This window comes from Grampus griseus (assembly GCF_964374135.1).
Source record: "Grampus griseus genome assembly, chromosome: 18".
NCBI lineage: Eukaryota > Metazoa > Chordata > Mammalia > Artiodactyla > Delphinidae > Grampus > Grampus griseus.
This window is the reverse complement of record NC_139012.1, coordinates 59594058-59615905: the sequence shown is the minus strand read 5'-3', so window position 1 is coordinate 59615905 and position 21848 is coordinate 59594058. Positions and strand designations below refer to the sequence as shown.

Sequence of the window (21848 nt, the reverse complement as noted above, 5' to 3'; positions counted from 1 at the left end):
CACTAAGTGTGCTCAGATAACTAGTGCCTTTACATTTTCTTCTGCCTGGAAAACTCTTCCCCCATCTATTCCCATGAAGTATCTTCTCACTTCATTCACAGGTTGCTTATAGGCAGCTGTCTGCTCGTAAGTCATCACATCCTATCACAAATAGCAACCTCTCAAACCAGTGCCCCATTGATGGCTTTCTGTCCCCTCCACTTGCTTTATTTTTCTTCATAACTCTTATCACCAGAGGACAGACTATATATAAATGTATGTATGTATGATCTCATCCCACTAAAGTATAAGCTCCATGAAATAGGTTTTTTTTTTTCTGTTTTGCACACTGATACATAATGAGATACATAGTTTACCACTGGGTACATAGTGGGTTATTACTAAATATTGGCTGAATGAGTGACTATCCAGGACCTTCTTATTGCCTCATGGAATCCCAGGAACCTTCACTGTGGATATACTATGAGGTCTGCCCAGCATAGGTATGCTGGATCTCTCTTTTACCATCCCATCATAAAACCTGTTTGCTGCAGTTACCATGATAAGGATGTGAAGAATTAAACAACACCAAGAAAGTGGAGGCTTTCTCAAGCTCTTGAATTGCTCTAGCAACATTTAAGCATTGATGCACTGAGTCTGTATTAAATTAATCAGTACATTTTTTTTGTGTAAATTCTATTCATGTAAAATCTGTTTCCTTAATAAGTCCATGAGATAGATTAGAAGTTATTACTTTTAATTCTTTTATATCATCCCCACAGAGCTCAGGATTCTACTCTGGAGTCAAATATTCTTTTAAAATAATATTGATGACTGTGTAAGTAGATGTTTCTCTTGACTAGCTCCATTTAACTCTTTAGAAGATATACTCTTCCTCGATTTAAAGCAGGAATCAGTGAGCTACAGTCTGCCACCTGTTTCTATAAATAAAGTTTTATTGGAACACAGCCACACTCTAAGTTTGGGTGTTGTAATATGGCTGTCCTTATACTACACAACAGAGTTGATTAATTGTGACAGAGACCATGTAGACTTCAAAGTCTAAAATTTTACTTATCTGTCCCATTACAGAAAAACTTTGCCAACCTCTGATTTAAAGTAATTCACTTTGGGACTTCCCTGGTGGCACAGTGGCTAAGAATCCACCTGCCAGTGCAGGGGACACAGGTTCAAGCCCTGGACCGGGAAGATCCCACATGCCGCAGAGCAACTAAGCCCATGCACCACAACTACTGAGCCTACGCTCTAGAGCCCATGAGCCACAACTACTGAGCCCATGCACCACAACTACTGAAGCCCGTGAGCCTAGAGCCCGTGTTCCGAAACAAGAGAAGCCACCACAATGAGAAGCCCATGCACTGCAATGAAGAGTAGGCCCTGCTCGCCACAACTAGAGAAAGCCTGTGTGCAGCAGTGAAGACCCAACGCAGCCAAAAATAAATAAATTTATTTAAAAAGAAATAAATAAATAAAGTAATTCACTTCAAAACCAGATAATCTGATTTTTTCACTTATACTAATGGGCAACAGCCTTGTTTCAAACCAGCCCTTCAACTAAAACCAAAAATGGAAACAAACACAACACAACAAAGACTTGGAGAATGACTAAAGTAGCTAGGTCTTAAGAAGCCAAAATTCCAGAAAGAAGGGAATCTCAGGGTGTTAAACACAGCACTCAACACTATTTTTCTCCAAAAGTCATTTGCCTAATCCAAAGCTGTGGTGGCGAACTATAGCCAGTCTCACAGGGCTAGGGAGACAAAAATTGGAATTCAGGGCTTCCCAAGGAGAAGGGACTTCAGACTTGATATGAGGTGGCTAAAAGGCTACAGCCTTAGGAAAGAAGTTTAACAGGAAATCTCTACCAAAATTAAAGTCCAGCATTAAACCAGCTGATTTTGATTAGATTAAGATGAACATCCCCTAGCCTCTTTGCCTGTCAGAAGCAACAATAAAAAAATTTTGGAAGAATATAACATTATCTATGGCCTCAAATTATTTCTACACAACATCTATCATGCAATCAAAAATAAAAAGACGTGCAAAAAGATACTTCGACAAAAATCAAGAGAAATGATAGACCATAGAAATAGGCCCATGGAAGGTCCATATTTTGGATACGTCAGATGTGTTAAACAAAAAAAAAAGTTAACTGTGATTAATAGCCTCGAAAAATCAAATTATAAGATAAAGAATTTAAAGTTCAAAGAAATTAGATTATAAAAGAAACCAACCAAAATTAAGGACTTGATAAAGGGTTTAACAGCAGATTTCACAAAGCTGAAAAGAGAATGAATGAACCAGAATTTAGGTAAGAAGAAAATGCTCAGAATAAAGCACAGAAAGTAAAAGGGATACAGGAAGAGAGTAAGGGATATATGGGACAAGATGAAAAGGCCTAAGATACATGTAGCTGGAGTCTGATAAGAAGAAGACAAAAGGAATGAGACGGGAGCAATATCTGAAGAGATAGTAGGAGAGTTACACAGGCATCAAACAATGAGTTAGCAAGTGTTCTTCCTCCTCTGATTTCTGAAGGAGTTAGCCTAAACTGATATTATTTCCTTCTTCATTGTCTGATAGAATCACCAGTGAAGCTGTTTGTGCCTGGAGCTTTCTCTGTGTGAAGGCTCTTAATTAAAATTTCAATTAGGTTTTTACAGGTGCAAGACTTTTCTGATGTTCTAGTCCTTGTTGTGTCTGTTTCAGCAAGTTGTGTTTTTCAAAAAATTTTTCCATTTCATCACAGTTGTTGCATTTATTGGGAAAATGTTGTTCTTATTATTTCATTATTTTCTATTTTAATGTCTGTAGGAAATGTGGTGATTTCCCCTTTTTAAATTTTGAATTTGGTATTTAGTGTTTCTTTTTTTCTTAATCCTATCATGGATTTAGCAATTTTATTAATTAATTAACAAAGGATATTGATCTGTAGTTTTCTTGTGGTGTCTTTATCTTCCCTTGATATCTGGGTTATACTGATAGCATAAAATGTGTTATATGTTGTTGATATTTTTACTTGTTAAAAAATGTATTTGGTCATCTGAATGACCAAAATATATTTCTCATATATAGTTGGACTTTATCCATGGTTCCTCGCTACCAGCTCCCAAAACCCTTGGAATTTCCTGAACAATAAGAGCAATGGGAGCATCTTTTGTCATAATACTTATTCTCTTATCTTCAGCTCCTGAAATTGAATCAGAACCATAAAGGCGAAATGGGTGTCTTGTTATTCATAACAAACACCTTTCCACAACAACTGGATTTATGTTGGTGAGGTGACTTTTGAAAGGGGCTGGGTGTCAGAAGAACCAACCATGTGATTAGAAGGTTGGAACTTTCAGTCCCCTCACCTCTGAAGAGGGAAAGGGATTGAAGACTGAGCTCAATCAGCAGTGGCCAATGATTTAATCAATTATACTATTAATGAAACCTCCATAAAAACCAGAAGGACAGGATTTGGAGAGCTTCCAGGTCTGTGAACACGTGGAAATTTGGGGAGAGTAGCACCTGGAGAGGGTGTAGGGTCTCCACACCCTTTCCTCATACCATGTCCTATGTTTTTCTTCATATAACTGTTGATTCACATCCCTTAATATCCTTTGTAATAAACCAGTAATCAAGTAAGTAAATAGCTTTCCTGAGTTCTGTGAGCCACTCTAGCGAATTAATCAGGAGGGGTCGTGGGAATTTCTGATTTATAGCCAGTCAATCAGAACTATAGGTAACAACTTGTGATTGGCATCCTGAGTTGGAGGGGGTCCTTGGAACCTCCAGTCTGTAGGTGGTTGGTCAGAATCACAGGTAACCACCTGGGCTTGTGATTGGCGTCTGAAGTGTAGAGCAGTCTTATGGGACTGAGCACTTTACGTGTGGAATCTGATGTTATCTCTGGGTAGATAGTGTCAGAATTGAGTTGAATTGTAGGACACCCAGCTGGTGTCCAAGAACTGTTGGGTGATGTGGGATTCCCGCCCCCTCCACCAGCACAACAGTGGAATTGGGTGGTGTTCCTTCCTCTTTTATTTTCTGAAAGATTTAGAGAAGTATATATGTTCCTTTTTCTTTAAACGATTAGCAGAATTCACCCATAAAGCTATCTGGACCTGCACTGTTCTTTGTTGGGAGGTTTTGATTATTTATTCAATCTCTTTACTTTTTATAGGTCTGCTCAAATTTCTATTTGTTGTTGAGTCAGTTTTGGTAATTTATGTTTTACTAGAAAATGTTTCATTTCATCTAGGATATTTAATTTGCAGGCATGCAGTTGTTCATAGTATTCTCTTATAATCCTTTCTGCTTCTGTGAAGCCAGTAGAAATGTTTCCATTTTCATTTCTGATTTTATTTATTTGGACCTTCTCTCTATTTTTTCTTAGTCTAGCCAAAGGTCAACTTTGTCATTCTTTTCAAAGAACTAACTTTTGGTTTCATTGATTCTCCCTATTGCTTTTCTATCCTCTGTTTCATTTATCTCTGTTCTAATCTTTATTTCCTTCTTTCTGCTAATTTTGGGTGTAGTTTGCTCTTTTGTTCAAGTTCCTTAAAGTGCAAAGTTAGGTTACTTATTTGAGATCTTTCTTTTCCACATACCCCTTCCCCACACACATCCAGTACATCTCCCGACATCAACATCTCACACACCAGTATATTTGTCACAATCAGTGGACTAACATTAGCACATCATTATCAACATAAATCTGTAAATTATGTTAGAGTTCAGACCTTTTGTTGTATATTCAATGGGTCTTGACAGATGTATAATGAAATGTGTATCCATTATGACAGTATCCTACAGAATAATTTCACTGCCCTAAAAATCCCCTGTGTTCCTCCTATTCATCCTTCCCTCCCTCCCTCCAAAATCCCTTACAACCACTGATATATTTACTGTCACCATAGTTTTGCCTTTTCTGGAATTTTTGTTGTTGTTATTCCACGTTTACTACATTACTGCCTCCTTGGTGTTTAATTAATTTTTTGTAATCTGTCATGTTGATTCCTTTCTCATTCTCTTTTGTGTACATTTTTAAGATAGTTTCTTAGGAGTGGTTACCATGAAGATTACGATCAGCATCCTAAATTTAAAACATCTAGTTTGGATTGATACCAAGTTAACTTCAACAGCACACAAAAGTTTTGTTACTATACAACTCCATTACTCCCTCAACCACCACCACTTTATGTTGTTCCTTCAATACCATGGAGAATAACCTAAGTTAGGAAACCTAAAACAAAAATGACCGATAATACAACAGGAAGTTGCCATTGAGAAGACGTAGTATACCTTAAGATTAAGTGCATTTCTTCCATGAATTTGACAGGTTACTATGGCCATCTTGGTCATGGCTGTTACTGTTCCATAGCGTGTTGCCACAACAGCCTTAAAACCTTCACAATGTACGATATGTGACACTGAGGTTTCGATTTTTCTAGATTTAATGCTACCTAAATAAACAAAACAAGACAGGAAACGTAAATGTGTCATCACTTAGAGTGAAAGTTAAAAGGTATTCATGTTATGATAACAGTAAGTCATCATAAATAGGTTACCTGGATGCCTCCTTTGGAAGAGATTCCCCATAACTTTCACCCACCCAACCTCATGTTGGAGACTCCCTATAACCTCCATCCACCCAACCTCAGTTGGTTCTGTTGGCCAAACATTTTAATATTAGATAGCAGACTAATATTAGATAGCAAACTTTTCTTCCCAAAAGAAAACCATAAGCTCATAGATTTCTACCTCAATAATTTAGATTCCATCAGTCTGAGTCTTGTGCTATATGTAAAAACATCTTATTTTATGATGAATTACATAAACAACTTCTTTCTTCACTAAATGAATAAAGGACATCATATAAGCATATATCAGATAGAGATCATATCCCAAGGAGAAATCTTGCTTTTTGCTTTAATATCGCATTGATGCATGATTCAAATACCCTATGTAACTAAGCTCTTCCCTCAGTTTAAAGACCTCACACAAGAAAGGGGTGGGGGGAAGCAGACAACTCAGGAGTAGCCAAACAGCGACCACCTACATTTACTTTATCACAACCCTCGTGGGTTTCCCCTTTTGTCAAAAATGGCATGTTCAAGCACACACCCAGGTGTGGCAGGAAAATATTTTGAAATATATTTTACACTCCCAGCCATTCTTGCTGTATTACTTGCTGCAACATATTTTATCATCTGAATAATTCTTATACCATTGCTTCAATGAGAAGAAACGAGGCATCCTAGACCAAAGAAAACAATGTTCAGTTGTTAATTTCTAAAATAGGCCTTTGTGCCCATTTCAGGTCAATCGATGTGAAAGTTAACCACAGAATGAAGAAAGATGTATGATGTGATATGGAGATTCCTTGTCTTTTGGGAGGGAATGGAGCAAGAGGAATGGAGAATGAGTTAAGAATTAAGTCTGTGGCCTGCTTCCTGCCCACCCACACTTATGGGCTAAGCTCAAGCAGTTGATTTTGAGTGAAAAGGAGGGAGATGGAGGTGCAGAGGTGGTTAGAAATTCCCTGAAAGATCTCTGAAGGATCTCAGGATGCTTAAACTTCCCTGGGAACTTTTCAAAGAGGGAAACACCAGAGTGGAATAAACTCCCTAAGTCAGAAATGGTAACATGACTGGTTTAGGCCTATGATGTGGAGGAGACCCAGTGGTTAATTTATGTCACAGACAGGGATAGGGAACTGCTGGAAGGGTAGTGTGCTCAGAAAGTCTTATGGCTGCTGTAGTTAATGATACTACAGTGTATATTTGAAAGTTTCTGAGAGAGTGAAGCCTAAAATTTCTTGTAGCAAGAAAAAGTTGTCAGGTGATGGGTATTAACTGAATTTATTGTGGTAATCATTTCACCATACTGTATATTCATGTATCAAATCATTATATTGTATACCTTAACTTTATACAGAGTTGCATGTGAATTGTATCTCAATACAACTGGGGAAAAAAGAGAAAGTTTTATGTCTGGAGTGTTCTTCTGTGTATAATCTCCTACTAAACACATCTGTGAATCGTTAATTTGTTATATTACTTTTTCTGTTCTAAAATTTTATATGACTCTAATTTTTAAAAGCAGAAATTCCAGTTCTCTGATAAAATTCTTCAACTTTTTATTTTCTTCAACATAGTAATCATAGTTATTTTAACATCCTTGTTTGAAAACCCCAATACCTGATCCTATGGTTCTCTTCCTTTTGCCTCTTTCTACTGGTTCCCAGACCTTTTATCCTGTTTTTAGGATGCCTTGTGATTTTTAAGTTTAATGCTGGACATTGTGAATGAAAATTTTAAAGGGTCTGGATAATATTATCTGTCTCTAATAAGTGTTAGGTTTTCTTTGACTAGGCAGGAAGTACCACTTTGATTTATCAAGGATTGGTTTTGAGTTTTGTAGGGGATAACCTATTTTAGTTTTGTCCTTTCTCCTAGAGCATCATTCTTATTCCCAAGGCATAGGTCTTCTGGGTCTGCAACTGAAAGCCCAGTGTGTTTACCAAGGCCCCTTCATTTCAGCAGAGCTTGACCTCCAATAATTGCCTTCTGTGCAACTGTCAAAATCTAGGCGCACTTCCTTAGCATCTCAGCTGATGGTTTCTGCTGTGTTTCTTAGCGTATTGTCCTGTACATGCCCAGCTTAGAAATCAGCCAACACTCTTATGGGAGTTTGTATGCAGGTATTTGAATTCCGTTCTCTCCTCTCTGATATATTACCCCTCTATCCCAGCTATCTTGTCAACTCTGACGTCTGACTGCTATCTCTTCAATCCAGTAAAACTATCACCTTCTTTCTACCTGTGCCCTGTTCGCCAACACCACAAACCCCCTCAAGAAAAAGCCAAGGTAAATGTACAGCTAATTCAGCTTATTTCAAAGATGGTAACCACTCAAGTCATGCTTGCAAGGGTTACTCTCCAGTAACCTCAGTGGTTATTTTATATATTTGTGGGCAGCTTTAATAACTGATTTTGGTGGGAGGGATTGTCCAATACAAGCTACTCAGTCTTGGCTAGAACCAAAAGTCATTAGGTTATTTAAAAATCTGAATCTGATCATTCTAATAGCTGGAACTCCTGTGGGTATGTTTCTACTGCTTACTGTTGCTGCTAGTTTTCATTCATTTTGTTTTTCTTTGTGTACCTGACAATTGTGAATTGTTTACTATACACTGTATTTGTGAAATCGTTTATAGAAATAGTGTGAGACGTAGGATGATGTAATCTTTCTCTAAAGATGATTTCTCATTTGTTTCTGCTAGGTAACTAAGGTCAAAGCACTTAAAACAGTGCTGGCACATGGCAAGCAGTTAACTGTCATGATTGCATGTCTATCTTCTCCATCCAGATTAAGAATACTCCATCTTATATGTTCCCAACATCAGTACAAAGTTGGGTTTATAGTCAACACTCTAAAAATAGTTGCTGAGTAAATAGCTTAAGGAATGGAAAATGAGGTGGGACATATGTGTGAATCACACACATATACACAAACACACAAAATCACAAATACTTTTATGGAGAGATAATCATATATACAATTTTTAAAAGAATGATATAAACCTAGCATTTACCTTCACATACGTTCAGCATGCTTTGCTTTGGGACACTTTCTACACGTTCATATTCTGTTACATGACTTTCTAGGAAAAAAATTTAAAATAGGATAATGTTTAAATTCGTGTGAAAATTCATGTTGAGGGTATTATGACTTCATTATAATTGTTCATCTTTTAATGAATTGAAGTTATCCATGGAAAAGTGCCCATGAAGGCATCCATGAGCACTGGCATTCTGCTTCTAGAGTTCATCTAGACCACCTTACAGACGACTGTTCATTCACACTCCTCCTTTATGTGAGCTTTTCTGATCCTTTGAACTGCTTTATCTGGTTCCCATCACCACCATCTGGGTGGAGTTCCCAGTTTGCCCTTGGCAGACCTGCAAGGTCAGGATTTCTGCTACTGCATTCTGCCCCATATATTAAATGTACAGGTGAAAAGGGATCCCACCATCCCATTCTGCAGACCCAAGGGGGAACCACCATATGCTTGGATGCCTTCTCTCCCTTTTGCTCTACTTGACCCCATTATTACAGACCATGTTCAGACTGGATTTACCTATCACAGACTGTCTTAGAGGTTTCCTTGGTAAAACTGGCGTCGGTGTGAAAATGGAACCTGGAAAATCTTTAATATTTAGTGTCACCGTACGACATTGTAAACGGTCAGACTGCCGACTTTCAGCTTTAACAGGTATAGTCCTCGGTACAGGGATTGGCACTGTTGCACTTAAACGTAACAGGGGCTGCTTAAAAGTATAGGTACTGCTCATTTGTAAAAACTGGTCAGAATGAACTTCCTTGAGTTTGGGAGTGGGCACTGAAGAAGGGGCACTTGGTAGTTTGGAGAACTCTGAGGAGAGAATCAGAATCTCTTTTAAAATGTTAGCATAAATATTTGTTATTTTTAATGGCTCTTCTGATTTTCTGGAACTTTCCATCTTGCTTGTTTCTTTCCCAAAAATTCGACTTGAAGCTGAACAACACTTGGGAAAAAATATGGAACCAGTAGCAGTCTCTGGAATGTGCCAATAGACATGCTTAGAAGATTTTGTGGTTGTTGAAATAGTAGTCACTCTTTTTTGTACATGATGATCAAGAAAGAGATTTTGAATATTAACAGGGGGTTGTGACTGATCTCTTGGAACATCAGGAAAACTAGTTTTATCTCTTTCAAATGAAGCGGTTTTATCTGGAATGAACCGTACACGTGGTAGCTTAGTTTCACCAGTCTTTCCTAAACCAGAAAAAAAAAATAAGGCAGAATTAGATTATGTTTATCAAGGTGTCAGGGGCAGAACTATTAACGTCTCAGCATTCATAGCTTTTCTTTATCCACTCACCCTCTCTCACCTTATAAAAACGTTTCTGTATACACTCACTCAGCTATCAGGACTTCTGCTTACCTTACTGGGATAAAGTTTGCATGAACAATTGGAGAATCAGGAAGGCTAAATTATACTAGATTTAGAAAGAGTAGGGGGCTACTCCTGGAAGAACAGAATGGATGAAGAAGAGTAGGACATAAAGGGAGATTTTTGAGCAGTTGCCACAGAAAACTCTGGCAATATGGAGAGGTAAAAATGACTCAGTGAAGTTTTGCTATTTATCATTATCACTTCCTCATTTGAAACTTCTTTGAGCAAAGATTTACATTTCTTTTCAAAGCCAGATATCAGACCAAGATGGCTTTGGAACATGATAACATGCTGATACTGGCTACAGGGTACCACGAGTTCACTCAGGTTACAACCAGAAGTATTCTTATCTCTCTTAGGTTCAGAAAATGCACTGTGCCTGCATTCTTAGGGACCTCACTATATCAAATCGTGCTTTCTCTTTCTTCTGTGACAGAATGTTAAATAACATTTTTGTCCATCATCTCAGTTGAGTACAATAAATGATGAGGACCTCAGCATTCTGATGAGAAGATAAGAGATTCATTAAGGCAAGATTTGCAAAGAGATGGCCAAAACAAGCCCAAGTCTCACCTGTTGTCTGTATATGAGAGATGGCTAGAGGTTGATCTACATTCGCAGAGAGGATTTCTTCTGAATTGAGCTATTGGTGAGCTATGTGTTTCTCAGATCTTCCCCTCCTTGTGGTGGGTAGAGGAGGATTTACCCCGACCTCAAACCAAGTGAGGGGGATTCTCAGAGAACCATCTACAGAGCACAGGAGTGTATGCCACAAGGAGAAGATAACATCTCATCATTCCCTGCCATGGTTCCCCCAACCCCCTTATACCTACAGAGTAACAGAAATGTATTGGCCCTCCCATTGCTGTGTCGCAACTTGTGTAAGGCAAGAGAATCCTTGAATCTACTTGACCTCTACCTTCTGGCATTTCAGGGGGGTACAGAGACTGATGACGGATTCTCACCTTCACTCTTAACTCCTTAACTCTTTCCCACTCCTAGCCACACCTATGAAGATACCAGAAACTATGAGTTGGGGAAGAGAAGTAAAAGAACAAGATGGACGCATTTATCATGCCCCTGTTTCCCTTGGCTTGTCTAAAAATTAGCAGACCTAGTCTGAGCTGGGAGAAAGGGCAAGGTTTAATTACATGCTAGATGAAAGTATTGATTTAGATTGGACTTAATATCTAAAAATGAGACAAGGCTAATAGATGAAAGTGACTAGAAAAGCCTCGGTAGAGAGATGTGTGCCGTGTGAGTTTAAAGAGCAGTAGTAGGAGAAGGATAATGTTTGCTTCCTGCTTATATGGAACTTATCAAAGCTAGCTCGTTCCATAAAATGGTTACACCACCATGTTCAACTTTCCTTTCTCTCTCTCTCATATTAAAACAAAACATAACATGAGCAAAATCTAGGTGATGTTAGGTGTGGCAGTGACTTTTATTCTTAATGTATTTTTTTATTGGAGTATAGTTGCTTTACAATGTTGTGTTAGTTTCTGCTGTGCAGCAAAGTGAGTCAGTTATACATACACATCTATCCACTCCGTTTTTTTTAGATTATTTTCCCATACAGGTCATTACAGAGTATTGAATAGAGTTCCCTGTGCTATTCAGAATGACTTTTTAGATATGACACCAAAACAACAATCCATGAAAGAAAACATGGTTAAGTTAGACTTCATTAAAATTAAAAACTTCTACTCTGTGAAAGACATTCTTAAAAGAATAAAAAGACAAGCCATGCACTGAGAGAAAATATTTGCAAAACACTCATCTGATAAAGGAATTGCATCCAAAATAAAGAGGTCTTCAACTCAACAATAAGAAAACAAGCCAATGAACATAGCTACTCCAGCTTTTTTTCTTTTTTTTTACATCTTTATTGGAGTATAATTGTTTTACAATGTTGTGTTAGTTTCTGCTGTATAACAAAGTGAATCAGCTATACATATACGTATATCGCCATATGCCCTCCCTCTTGTGTCTCCCTCCCACCCTCCCTATCCCACCCATCTAGGTCACAAAGCACCGAGCTGATCTCCCTGTGCTATGCGGCTGCTTCCCACTAGCTATCTATTTTACAGATTGCCAACAAACACATGAGAGGATGCTCATCGTCACTAATCATTAGAGAAATGCAAGTCAAAACCACAATGAGGTATCACCTCACACCAATCAGAATGGCCACCATCACAAAATCTACAAACAAATGCTGGAGAGAGTGTGGAGAAAAGGGAACCCTCTTGCATTGTTGGTGGGAATGTAAATTGATACGGACACTATGGAGAACAGTATGGAGGTTCCTTAAAAAACTAAAAATAGAACTACCATGTGACCCAGCAATCCCACTACTGGGCATATACCCTGAGAAAGCCATAATTCAAAAAGAATCATGTACCACAACGTTCACTGTAGCACTATGTACAATAGCCAGGACATGGAAGCAACCTAAGTGTCCATCAACAGATGAATGGATAAAGAAGATGTGGCACATATGTACAATGGACCATTACTCAGCCATAAAAAGAAATGAAATTGGGTTATTTGTAGTGAGGTGGATGGACCTTGAGTCTGTCATATAGAGTGAAGAAGTCAGAAAAAGATATTACTGTATATTAACACATATATATGGAATCTAAAAACAAAAATGGTTCTGATGAACCTAAGGGCGGGACAGGAATAAAGACGCAGACATAGAGAATGGACTTGAGGACACTGTGGCAGGGGTGGAGGGCGGGGGATGGGAAGCGGGGACGAAGTGAGAGAGTAGCATTGACACATATACACTTCCAGATTTCTTTTGATTAGTGTTAGTATGATGTATCTTTCTCTATCCCTTTACATTTCATCTATCTGTGTTTTTATATTTAAAGGAAGTTTCTTGCAGACAGTATATAATTAGCTCTTGTCTTTTATCTACTCTGACAGTTTCTATCATTTAAGTGGTACACTTAGACCATTCACGTTTTAACGAATTACTGACATCATTGGCTTAACATCCACCACATTTGTAAAGTTTTCTATTCATCGCAGTTGTTTTACTTCTTTGTCTTTTTGAAATCTTCCATTCTTTTTCTGTCTTTTCTGGTTTTAGGTGAGAATTTTATGAGTCAGTTTCTCTCCTTCAGTTTCATTCCTTTCTTAGCATATCAATTATACTTATACAATTTTTTAAAAAGTGGTTGCCCTAGAGTTTGCAATATACATTTACAGCGAATCTAAGTCTACTTTCAATAAACACTACACCGCCTAATGGGTATGGCAAGTATCTTTTAACAGAATAGTCCCAATTCTTCTCTCCATTCCTTATAACACCGCCGTCATTCGTTCCATTTATCCTTGTGCTATAATCACCCAGTACATAGTTGCTATTCTTGCTTAGAACAGAGACTTACCTATAAGATCAAGTGAGATCACTTATCCTTCTCTGACACTCTTCTTTTTTTAGGTAGACCTGAGTTTCTTTTGTTGCTCACACGGTGTGGAATACTTTCTCTTACCAACCAATTTAAATCATTTTCCTTTGCCAAAGTCTACCTTAAACCTTATACAATCCATCCTTCTTGATTAACACAACCCATACTTACTGTTCTCATTACTTAATTAAACAAACATTTAACACCTCCCATGTGCTAGCTGTACACATAGTGCTGAGGGGACAATCACACAGCACAAACCTTACTACCATCAAAGATCTCATGATTTAATATAGAAACTAGGCAGGTAAACAGTTACACTAGAGAATAAGAGCTCAGTAAGGGGGTAGATAGGGGATACTCTGGGACCATAAAGGTAAGCACTCTGACTGGGTGCAGAGAGAAGAGGTGCTTAGGGAAATCTGCCCAATGAAGATATCTGTCTTCTCAATTTAGACTTCCCTATTTTTTAAATTTTTATTTATTTATTTATTTATTTTTGCGGTACGCAGGCCTCTCACTGTTGTGGCCTCTCCCGTTGCGGGGCACAAGCTCCGGAAGCGCAGGCTCAGCGGCCATGGCTCACGGGCCCAGCCGCTCCGCGGCATGTGGGATCTTCCCGGACCGGGGCACGAACCCGTGTCCCCTGCATCGGCAGGCGGACTCTCAACCACTGCGCCACCAGGGAAGCCCATAGACTTCCCTATTTTTTGATACATTTCCCCATCCCCATGATTTCTTTTCTTTTTCTTCTAGTACGTTAAAATTCCACTTTTCCAATAGACTCCTCTGCCATCAAAAACTACATGGGTCTCCTCTATAATTAAACATATTTCATTTCACTTTCACTAATTCCTCAAGTCTTAGTTCACACCCCATTCCTGCCCCAGGGTTTCTCACATTTATGAAGTACTACTGTCTGTACCATTAATTGGGCATAAATTCTATGCTCTTTGTATTATTATTTAAGGTACTTACTGTATGTGAATCTCATCTTTAGAGTTTTAACTAAAGTTCTTGAAAGGTCCTGAAAGGCAGGGACCAGATCAATCGTGTCATTCATTCCCTACAGCGTTTAGCATTGTATGCAAACTGCAGGTATTTATTTCAGGTTTTTATTTCAGCGTTTGAATATTCATTTTTATAAATTGTATTTCAGTCATTTTAAGTATTCATTCATTTATTCGAGTATTTTGAACATCTACTATTTGCAAAGCACTCTGCCCAGAACCTTTGGAGACACAGGATTACTAATAGTTAAGGTCGTTGAATCTCCATGTTGTCAAAAGCAGGAAAGCCCCCCCCACAAAAAAATTATCCAGCCCCAAATAGCAAGAGTGAGAAACTCTGTACTAGAGGATAAACTTCAACCAAAAGATAAACGGAAAAACTACAACCAAAGAACTAGTAGTGAGCAGTATATCTACATAACTGTGGGTATTATTATTACAGAACAGATTGTAAATGCAGAAATGTAGACCATTATAGAAATGTAGAAATGATATAACAAAAGTTGGTAGGGAAAGTGAGAGAGGAAATTGGATGTAACATAGGTATGTTGATTGACACATCTTTAATAGCCATGGATCAAAAGGTAATGATTTAGCATTGTAAATCAAGTTAGACTAGGCACGTTTTAACAGTATAAATGCCGACACTAAAATAATATAATCAACTAAAATCAGGGGGTAGAGGAGACTGAAAAGGGGAAAGAAGAGGAAATATGCTAATTTTACCATTGCTTATAAGTAAGGAGTTAATAAATACCATATACAGAAATAGAGGATTAAGGGTATTATATAAAGTTATAAAAGTGGCTCATCTTTACTTCACAGCACTTATCACGGATAATTTTACATTTAGTTGTATGATCATTGGATCCCACCAGAGGGTAACTAAGAAAGAGGAGTGGCAGACTTGGTTTTGCTCACTATTATATCTCCAGTTCTTAGCACTGTGCTTATAAGTACACTCTGTTCTCATGATTTGTGGCAGTTCTGTTCTGTAGTCTCAGTGAGCACTGAGTTATCCAACACTGAGCCATTACTTCTTGGGAAGATACGGGGTTAGGTTCCTCCAAGCCTCTGGTCTCAACATTATCAGCAGCCAATCAATACATAACCTTGTTTTATATGTGCTTCTATTTCAAGACACTTTATTTAATATAGATCGTTCATTCATTAACATTGAACTCTCAGCCAACAACGCTGTAACTCAGGCCTGAAGGTAGCTTCTCTAAGGCATATATTTTCTCCATAAGGCACATCACAGCCTTCTTGTACTATACTTAGGGGCTATGTTAGACTGTTAAATCACCAACAGAAAGTACAGAATTCAAAAAGCATGGCACTAACTAGACCAGGAAAAGGGCAGTTATTTGTAATATGAGAGCTAAAACAAGAAGGCACAGCCATATCTTTCTTTGACCTCAGCTGGGAACATGTGTGTTTTCAATGCCCTGCATGTGTCCGAGAATTATCATATATACCCGCCTCCTGCACAGTTTCACTATTATAAAAGGACTGAGAAAGAACTCTATATACTGCTCCAAAGTGTTCTTCATGGTATATTTTGGAGCTAAAAAGACAAAATATAGTACAGTGTACTGATTCAGGAGTTACAAATAGATTCTAGCAGTTAGGTAAATTCACTCCTACAGAATCCACAAATGATGAGGATAAACTGTACTTGTAGAAATGAATTGGATGTTACCATCTTACAACAAACATTTGTAAGTTGCTGGTTATTAGTGAATGTCCTTATTGCGATTCTGAGCTGTGCAGGTTGAGAGACTTCTGTAAAAAATAAAGTTAAACATCTGAGTAATGCACATACCTGCACGGGCTTTCTTCTGACATAAAGACAGCTTAGGGAGATTTGGAGGTAAGGGTCTTCTAAGAAGTTGCGGATGGTTTTGCATTTTACTAATAAGCACTGTTTTTCACAGCTATTGAGAATTGAAAAGTTTTTGAATGTGTTTGAATTGTTGCTGAAAAATAATTCATTCGAATGCAGATTACATCCTAATGAAACTTGTTCTACACTAATACTATACCGGGTCCAAGCAGAATTCCTATAAAAGGAAAAGAGGGGAAGAAAATAATTTCTTAAAACTTCTAGAAAGAATCTAAATAAAATTTAGGTTTATAATTAATACAAAATTTAAAAATACATATACTATTACCAATCAGGATCATTCTAAAATTTCACATGTTAGCAAAAAGTTCAGTCAGTGTTATTTCAGCTAGTAAATACTGATTTTCCAGAACAGTAGAACTGACACTCATTTTTTTCCTACCTCCAAAATATTATCAATTTATAAATTTGGAAAGAGTTTTTGGTCAAAAAGGTGAGGAAGTCCTTCCATGGCCTCTGAAGACCCACAATACCTAACTCTTCACAAATAAGTTGTTTCCTTTCTGTAATAATGACTTATTTTAAATTTCAACCACTACACTTGGGCCATAACTATTTAACCCAAAAAAAAAAAATGGTCTTCAATATAATGAGATTTTCCAGGATCGCGGTCCCAATTAGTACTGTTTGAGAAATGACGCCAGAAGATAGAACCAAATATGTGTGCTTAGTCGCGACAATATGAAAGTGCCTGGGACATCACTATTCCGTTGACAGTCTAGGCGGGTACGCTCTGGAGCTGCACAAATGGGCCGCTTTATCCCCCCAGGATGACTTGCACACAAGCACTCAAGGTATGCTTCCTGGTAGTACGTCCCACTTGATGCCTGTAATTTTCCGTTCTTATTATTGGAAGAGATGCTTGGAAACGTTGGACTTGCACGCTCTCCTTTAGGGCAATCAGCTGCTTCTCAAAACAATCAGCTTTTCCTTTTTTTATCTCCTCTTCCTGGGAATTTAGGCAGGTTAAGGGCAAGTGAGGTCGCAGGTCTTCCCGCGGTATACGCTGTCAGGAAAGAAAGCACTCAGGCCACCCTCACCCAACCGCCAGGTGCGACCCGAGGCCAAGGAGACAGGCCCTAGCAACCGGAAGCCGATAAAAGCGTCCCGGCCGCCGGAATGCGCAGGCGCAGAGGGGAGGGCGGGGCCGGGCGGGGCCGGGCGGGGAGCGCACCCGCCTGCGGAGCACTGCGCAGCGGGTCCCGCCCCACCGGGCGGCGCGCGCCGAGGCCATTCGCTTTGCCCAGCCGCTGTGCCGGGCTGCAGGAGAAGCCCGCTCCACGTGCACCTGCTGTACGGAACCCCGTGGTGACAATCGTTATTACTGTTTTTATTCTTAATGACAATGACCACTATTATGTATTTACTTTCCTCGCTTGCAAGGTGCTTAACTCGGGTGTCTAGGGTCCAGGCTGGCATTCTTTCATGCTGCACTTCTGCGCAGCCGGGTCCCGGGGCTGATTTTACAGGGCCCCCGAATAGCGAACATTCTGTTTTGTTTCTCTTCCTTTAATGCAACCTGTTTTGTCTTTCTGATCCTTCAAAGTGCCTGGATGAATAGGAAATGTGTAGGCATAGGGGCATTAAGGATCCAAGAAAGCTTTAAAAGAAGCCCATTTCTCACTGTCCTAGTTATTTGTTCTGACTATAGTGTTGTGACTTGTGTCGTGTGTCATGTTGTTGATGAACCTGTACGTACAGTGATCGATACGTCGTGTGTGTTTGCATGTATGCGCATGTGTTTCTCTGGAGATTTGATGGAAAAAGTGCGAGAGAGAAAACTCATTAGGTAGGTGTGTAAATCCCAGCTCAGAAAGTGAAGTAGATGGAGCTACCTTCCAGTCTCGTGTTTTGTTTTGTTTTGCTTTATTTTGTAAGTACAAGTGTAGGAACTTTAGTACAGTTGTTGGAAGATGAGACTTGTGTGTAAATCTTTGTAACTCTGGGGTCTTTCAAGATTTACTCCCTAACCAAGTCTTCCTTTTTCTCCTTAGGAGCAAGCATATATTTTTAAACAGTCAGTGAAAAAAGTGGAAAAGTAAAAAAGTATTTCATCAGACTCTGGGAAATATTCTGCACCTTGTTTTCCTTTGTATGTAGTTTCTTTTCCTTGTAAGATAACTATGTCCCAATTAAGCTGCTGCTCAACACTATGAATTTATTCCACTCAATCGACTGCATAAATTAATTAGCTTCTCAGAAAGCTAAGAAAGTTGACAATAGGCAGATCCGTTTGCTAGGTTTTGTCTCAAGTAATATTTGTTGTGCATATTTTGTAAGTGTGAAAAATGTTTATATTTTTAACCATGAAAAATATTTATGTTCCAATAGATAAATTGAGTCAGGTTCCTATCCTCTTAAAATTTGCTTGAACCGTGAGAACTACTGGGATTCAGTTTTACTGACCAATGCTTGGCCTTTAAAATTTGTACTTAGTATTGCATAGTCAAAATCAAAGCGATGCACTTATCAATAGTTTTTTTTTAAATGCTTTGTCACACATGGAATCAGGCATCAGGCTTCATTCCCTGCAGATTTCTTCTAGCAAAAAGCAGGCAGAAACTAAGGCTGTTTAATATGTAACCTCCTTAGGTGTGAATATTTTGTCTTCCACTACTTATTACTTCTGTTACTTAGCACCAAACATTTAGGTAAATGAGATCGTGATTATGAAAATTCAATTCATGGCTTGGTGTGTTTCATATGCATATATCAGTTTTTCTAACACAGATTACATGCTTCATCTATGGAAATGATGTACAAGTGCAGGCCGGATTTAGAAAGTACACATCACATTCAATTTGGATTCTTTGACTATTTTTATTTAATTTATTAATTTTTAAATTTTGGGGGGAATATTGCTACCTCAATCTCCTTTTCATTTTTAAAAATAATCATGTCTCTTTAAATAATACAACTCCCTCTGATTTTAAGGGTCTCCTTCACCTGAGGTACACTACAGTCGTCCTTTTTGTTTGTCGCATTAGCTGTGTGATGAAGCTTGTCAAACTGAACCACAGCACTTTAGCAGACTGTATTAAAGAGGCCACAGTAATGGTGAGCGCCAAGGTTGTATACATTCTGTGGTTTTTTTTTTGTTTTTTTTTAATGTTGCTAAAATGAGATAAAAGCCTTATGCACCAGCAACCCTACGCACCCTGCAGGTAATGCTATTGATTTTCCTAGCGAATGGGGAGTACTTGGGGAATCTCAGATTTGCTATTGGTGAAAGGACACAGCTCTGTTGGAATGGTGTAGAAACTGTTGCTGGAAATCTTCTATATATAGAAAAATATTTTCTATATACCGCTCTATTTGTTTGTTTTCCTTTTAAACAGGATGGAGGTTTACAAAATAGTTTGGTCAGTGTAGATTTAATTTAGCATTCTACTTTATGGAAATAACTGCAGTGATCTGTATTTTTGTGCTCATATTAGTTTTTTAGAAGTTCTTTTAAAAAAAAACAGTTATTTTTGAGAGCACATTGAATAAACTGTTGAGTCCCCAGGGTAAACCAAGGCACAAAAAGCTTTTGAGAAAGAGGTATTTTCTTGATCTGAGTTTACCTGTTTTCTTATATATATACTGAGAAATGTCTTTACTCTTCACCAGTCACAGTGGCTTAAATGTATACTTCTGTTTCATGTGTTTTCATGCTGCTGCATAGAGAACAATTTTATATTTTCTTAAATGTTAATAAAGATATTTTGAAGAAGCTGCTTTTCTTTTTACCTCTCCTATCTCATTGCAAAGGCAAAAACTTCATTTCTGTTCTTAATTATTTAGGGGCGGGTTATTTAGTTTTTCCTTTTTGTCTTTCATGATGATAGTCCTGGGATTTTTTTCAGAAAAATCATTATTAATAAGGAAAGGTCATGCAACCTGCATCATAGAATTAAGAAAAATTCCCAGACATAGTGAAAGAACAATGTCTATCTGTTATAAAAGCATATTCATGAATTCAGCCATTCATTCCAGAATGATTTATTGGAACCTGTGTGTAAGGCTCTTTGCTAGGTGCTAAACTTTAAACTTTATTAAAACAACATGTAATGATTCATTTGAGGCTTTATAATTTTAGACATTAAAATGAAAATTTAAATCTTTTCAGTCTTTATAATTATGGCTACTTGAGGTTTTTAAATTTTTTTAACATTTTTTTATTATGTTGCTTGGATAGAATACTGTTATGTATTCACAGTACCCCGAACACTTAGGAACAGTTCTGTATTTCCTTAGTTTCAGTGATTGTTTTAGACTGTCTGCGCCCAGCTGATACTAGATATCTGTGTATATTGTATGATTGTGACCTTCACCAAAAAAGGGTAGATAATACTTGTTTCCTTAATGTTAGGTTGACTAAGCATCATTGCCTTTCATGCTGTGAGTGATGAAATGTCAATGGTGGTTACTTACCATGTGGAAGGCACTGGTCTAAGTGTGGATTTTATGTTTTATCTTACTCCACAGTTCTCACGTTAACTGAAAATTCTATTACCTGCATCATATGTCAATCCAAGGCAGCATAGCTCAGCTCGGCTGGGTTCAAATCCCTGGCCGCTACTTGGTAGCTCTGTGCCCGTGGACCAGCTACTCAACCTATTAAAGCTCCTGTGGTTTCTTCACCTGTAAAACTGGGGTAAAATGGTACCTGACTCAGGATGTTGTGAGGATTTAGAGAGAGAATCTAGGTCAAGGACTTAGGTTCTGCTGGGTACAGGTGAGTCCTCGTTAGATGCTAACTGTTAAAAACAAATAGCTCAGATTTCCTATCTGCGTTGTCCCTGCTTTATGTGATTATAGTTGATGTTAACCGAAGTATTTGGAGGGTTGAAGGGTGAATCCTGGGCATTTATCCATAAAGTATCACACTTGGTTTGCTAACGTCTCTGATATGTTGGTGAAAGAGGTCTGCACCTCTCAACTTGTGAACAAATGCAGCGCATGCTCCAGGGCAGGTCCCCACATTCTGTCACTGGTCCTTATACCCCCCTGGGCCGCAGAGGAGCCATGGGACAGCTCATGCCTGAAAATGTCCAAGTGCAGTGATGTGAGTAAAGAGACCTTGACCTGTGTCATTTACGTGAGTTGAGTCCGTGAGCTGCTGTCAGCATTGACTGAGCTGGACCGAATCCATGATGAATTTCAACCTGTGACCCAAGGATGAAAGCCGCTTTGTTCTCGGTGTCCTCCAGGCCAGCTGGTGAGCCAAACAAAAGTGGAAAAGGCCAAAAGGCTGCAGTGTGTCCCTGCTCAGAATCGCTAGAGGGAAAGATGTTCTGAAAGTATATAATTTTTCTCAGGTTTTTTCTAAAGTGCTCACTGGACTTTGGGAGAATAATCTACTGAGTCCTTGGGACCAGCTAGGATTTAGCCCTAAACTTACAAGGAGCATGTGCCAGGAGGTGGAGGCGCTGCGTGCCTTCCGTTCAGTCCTCAAAAAAGACCTCTAGGGCTTCCCTGGTGGCGCCGTGGTTGAGAGTCCGCCTGCCGATGCAGGGGACACGGGTTCGTGCCCCGGT

At 38.6% G+C, this 21848-nt stretch overlaps 1 protein-coding gene across 1 annotated transcript in view; it reads right to left on the bottom strand.

The window, feature by feature from the left end:
• LRRC63 (leucine rich repeat containing 63) overlaps window positions 1-17560 on the bottom strand; it is a gene marked incomplete at both ends in the record, with an annotated part of 42580 nt that extends 25020 nt beyond the window's left edge. The window contains 3 exons of the mRNA XM_082675630.1: window positions 5290-5450; window positions 15899-15987; window positions 17367-17560. Coding sequence (XP_082531756.1) covers window positions 5290-5450; window positions 15899-15987; window positions 17367-17560 — 444 coding nt within the window. The remainder of the gene's footprint in view (window positions 1-5289; window positions 5451-15898; window positions 15988-17366) is intronic.
• Between the last annotated feature and the right edge of the window lie 4288 nt (window positions 17561-21848).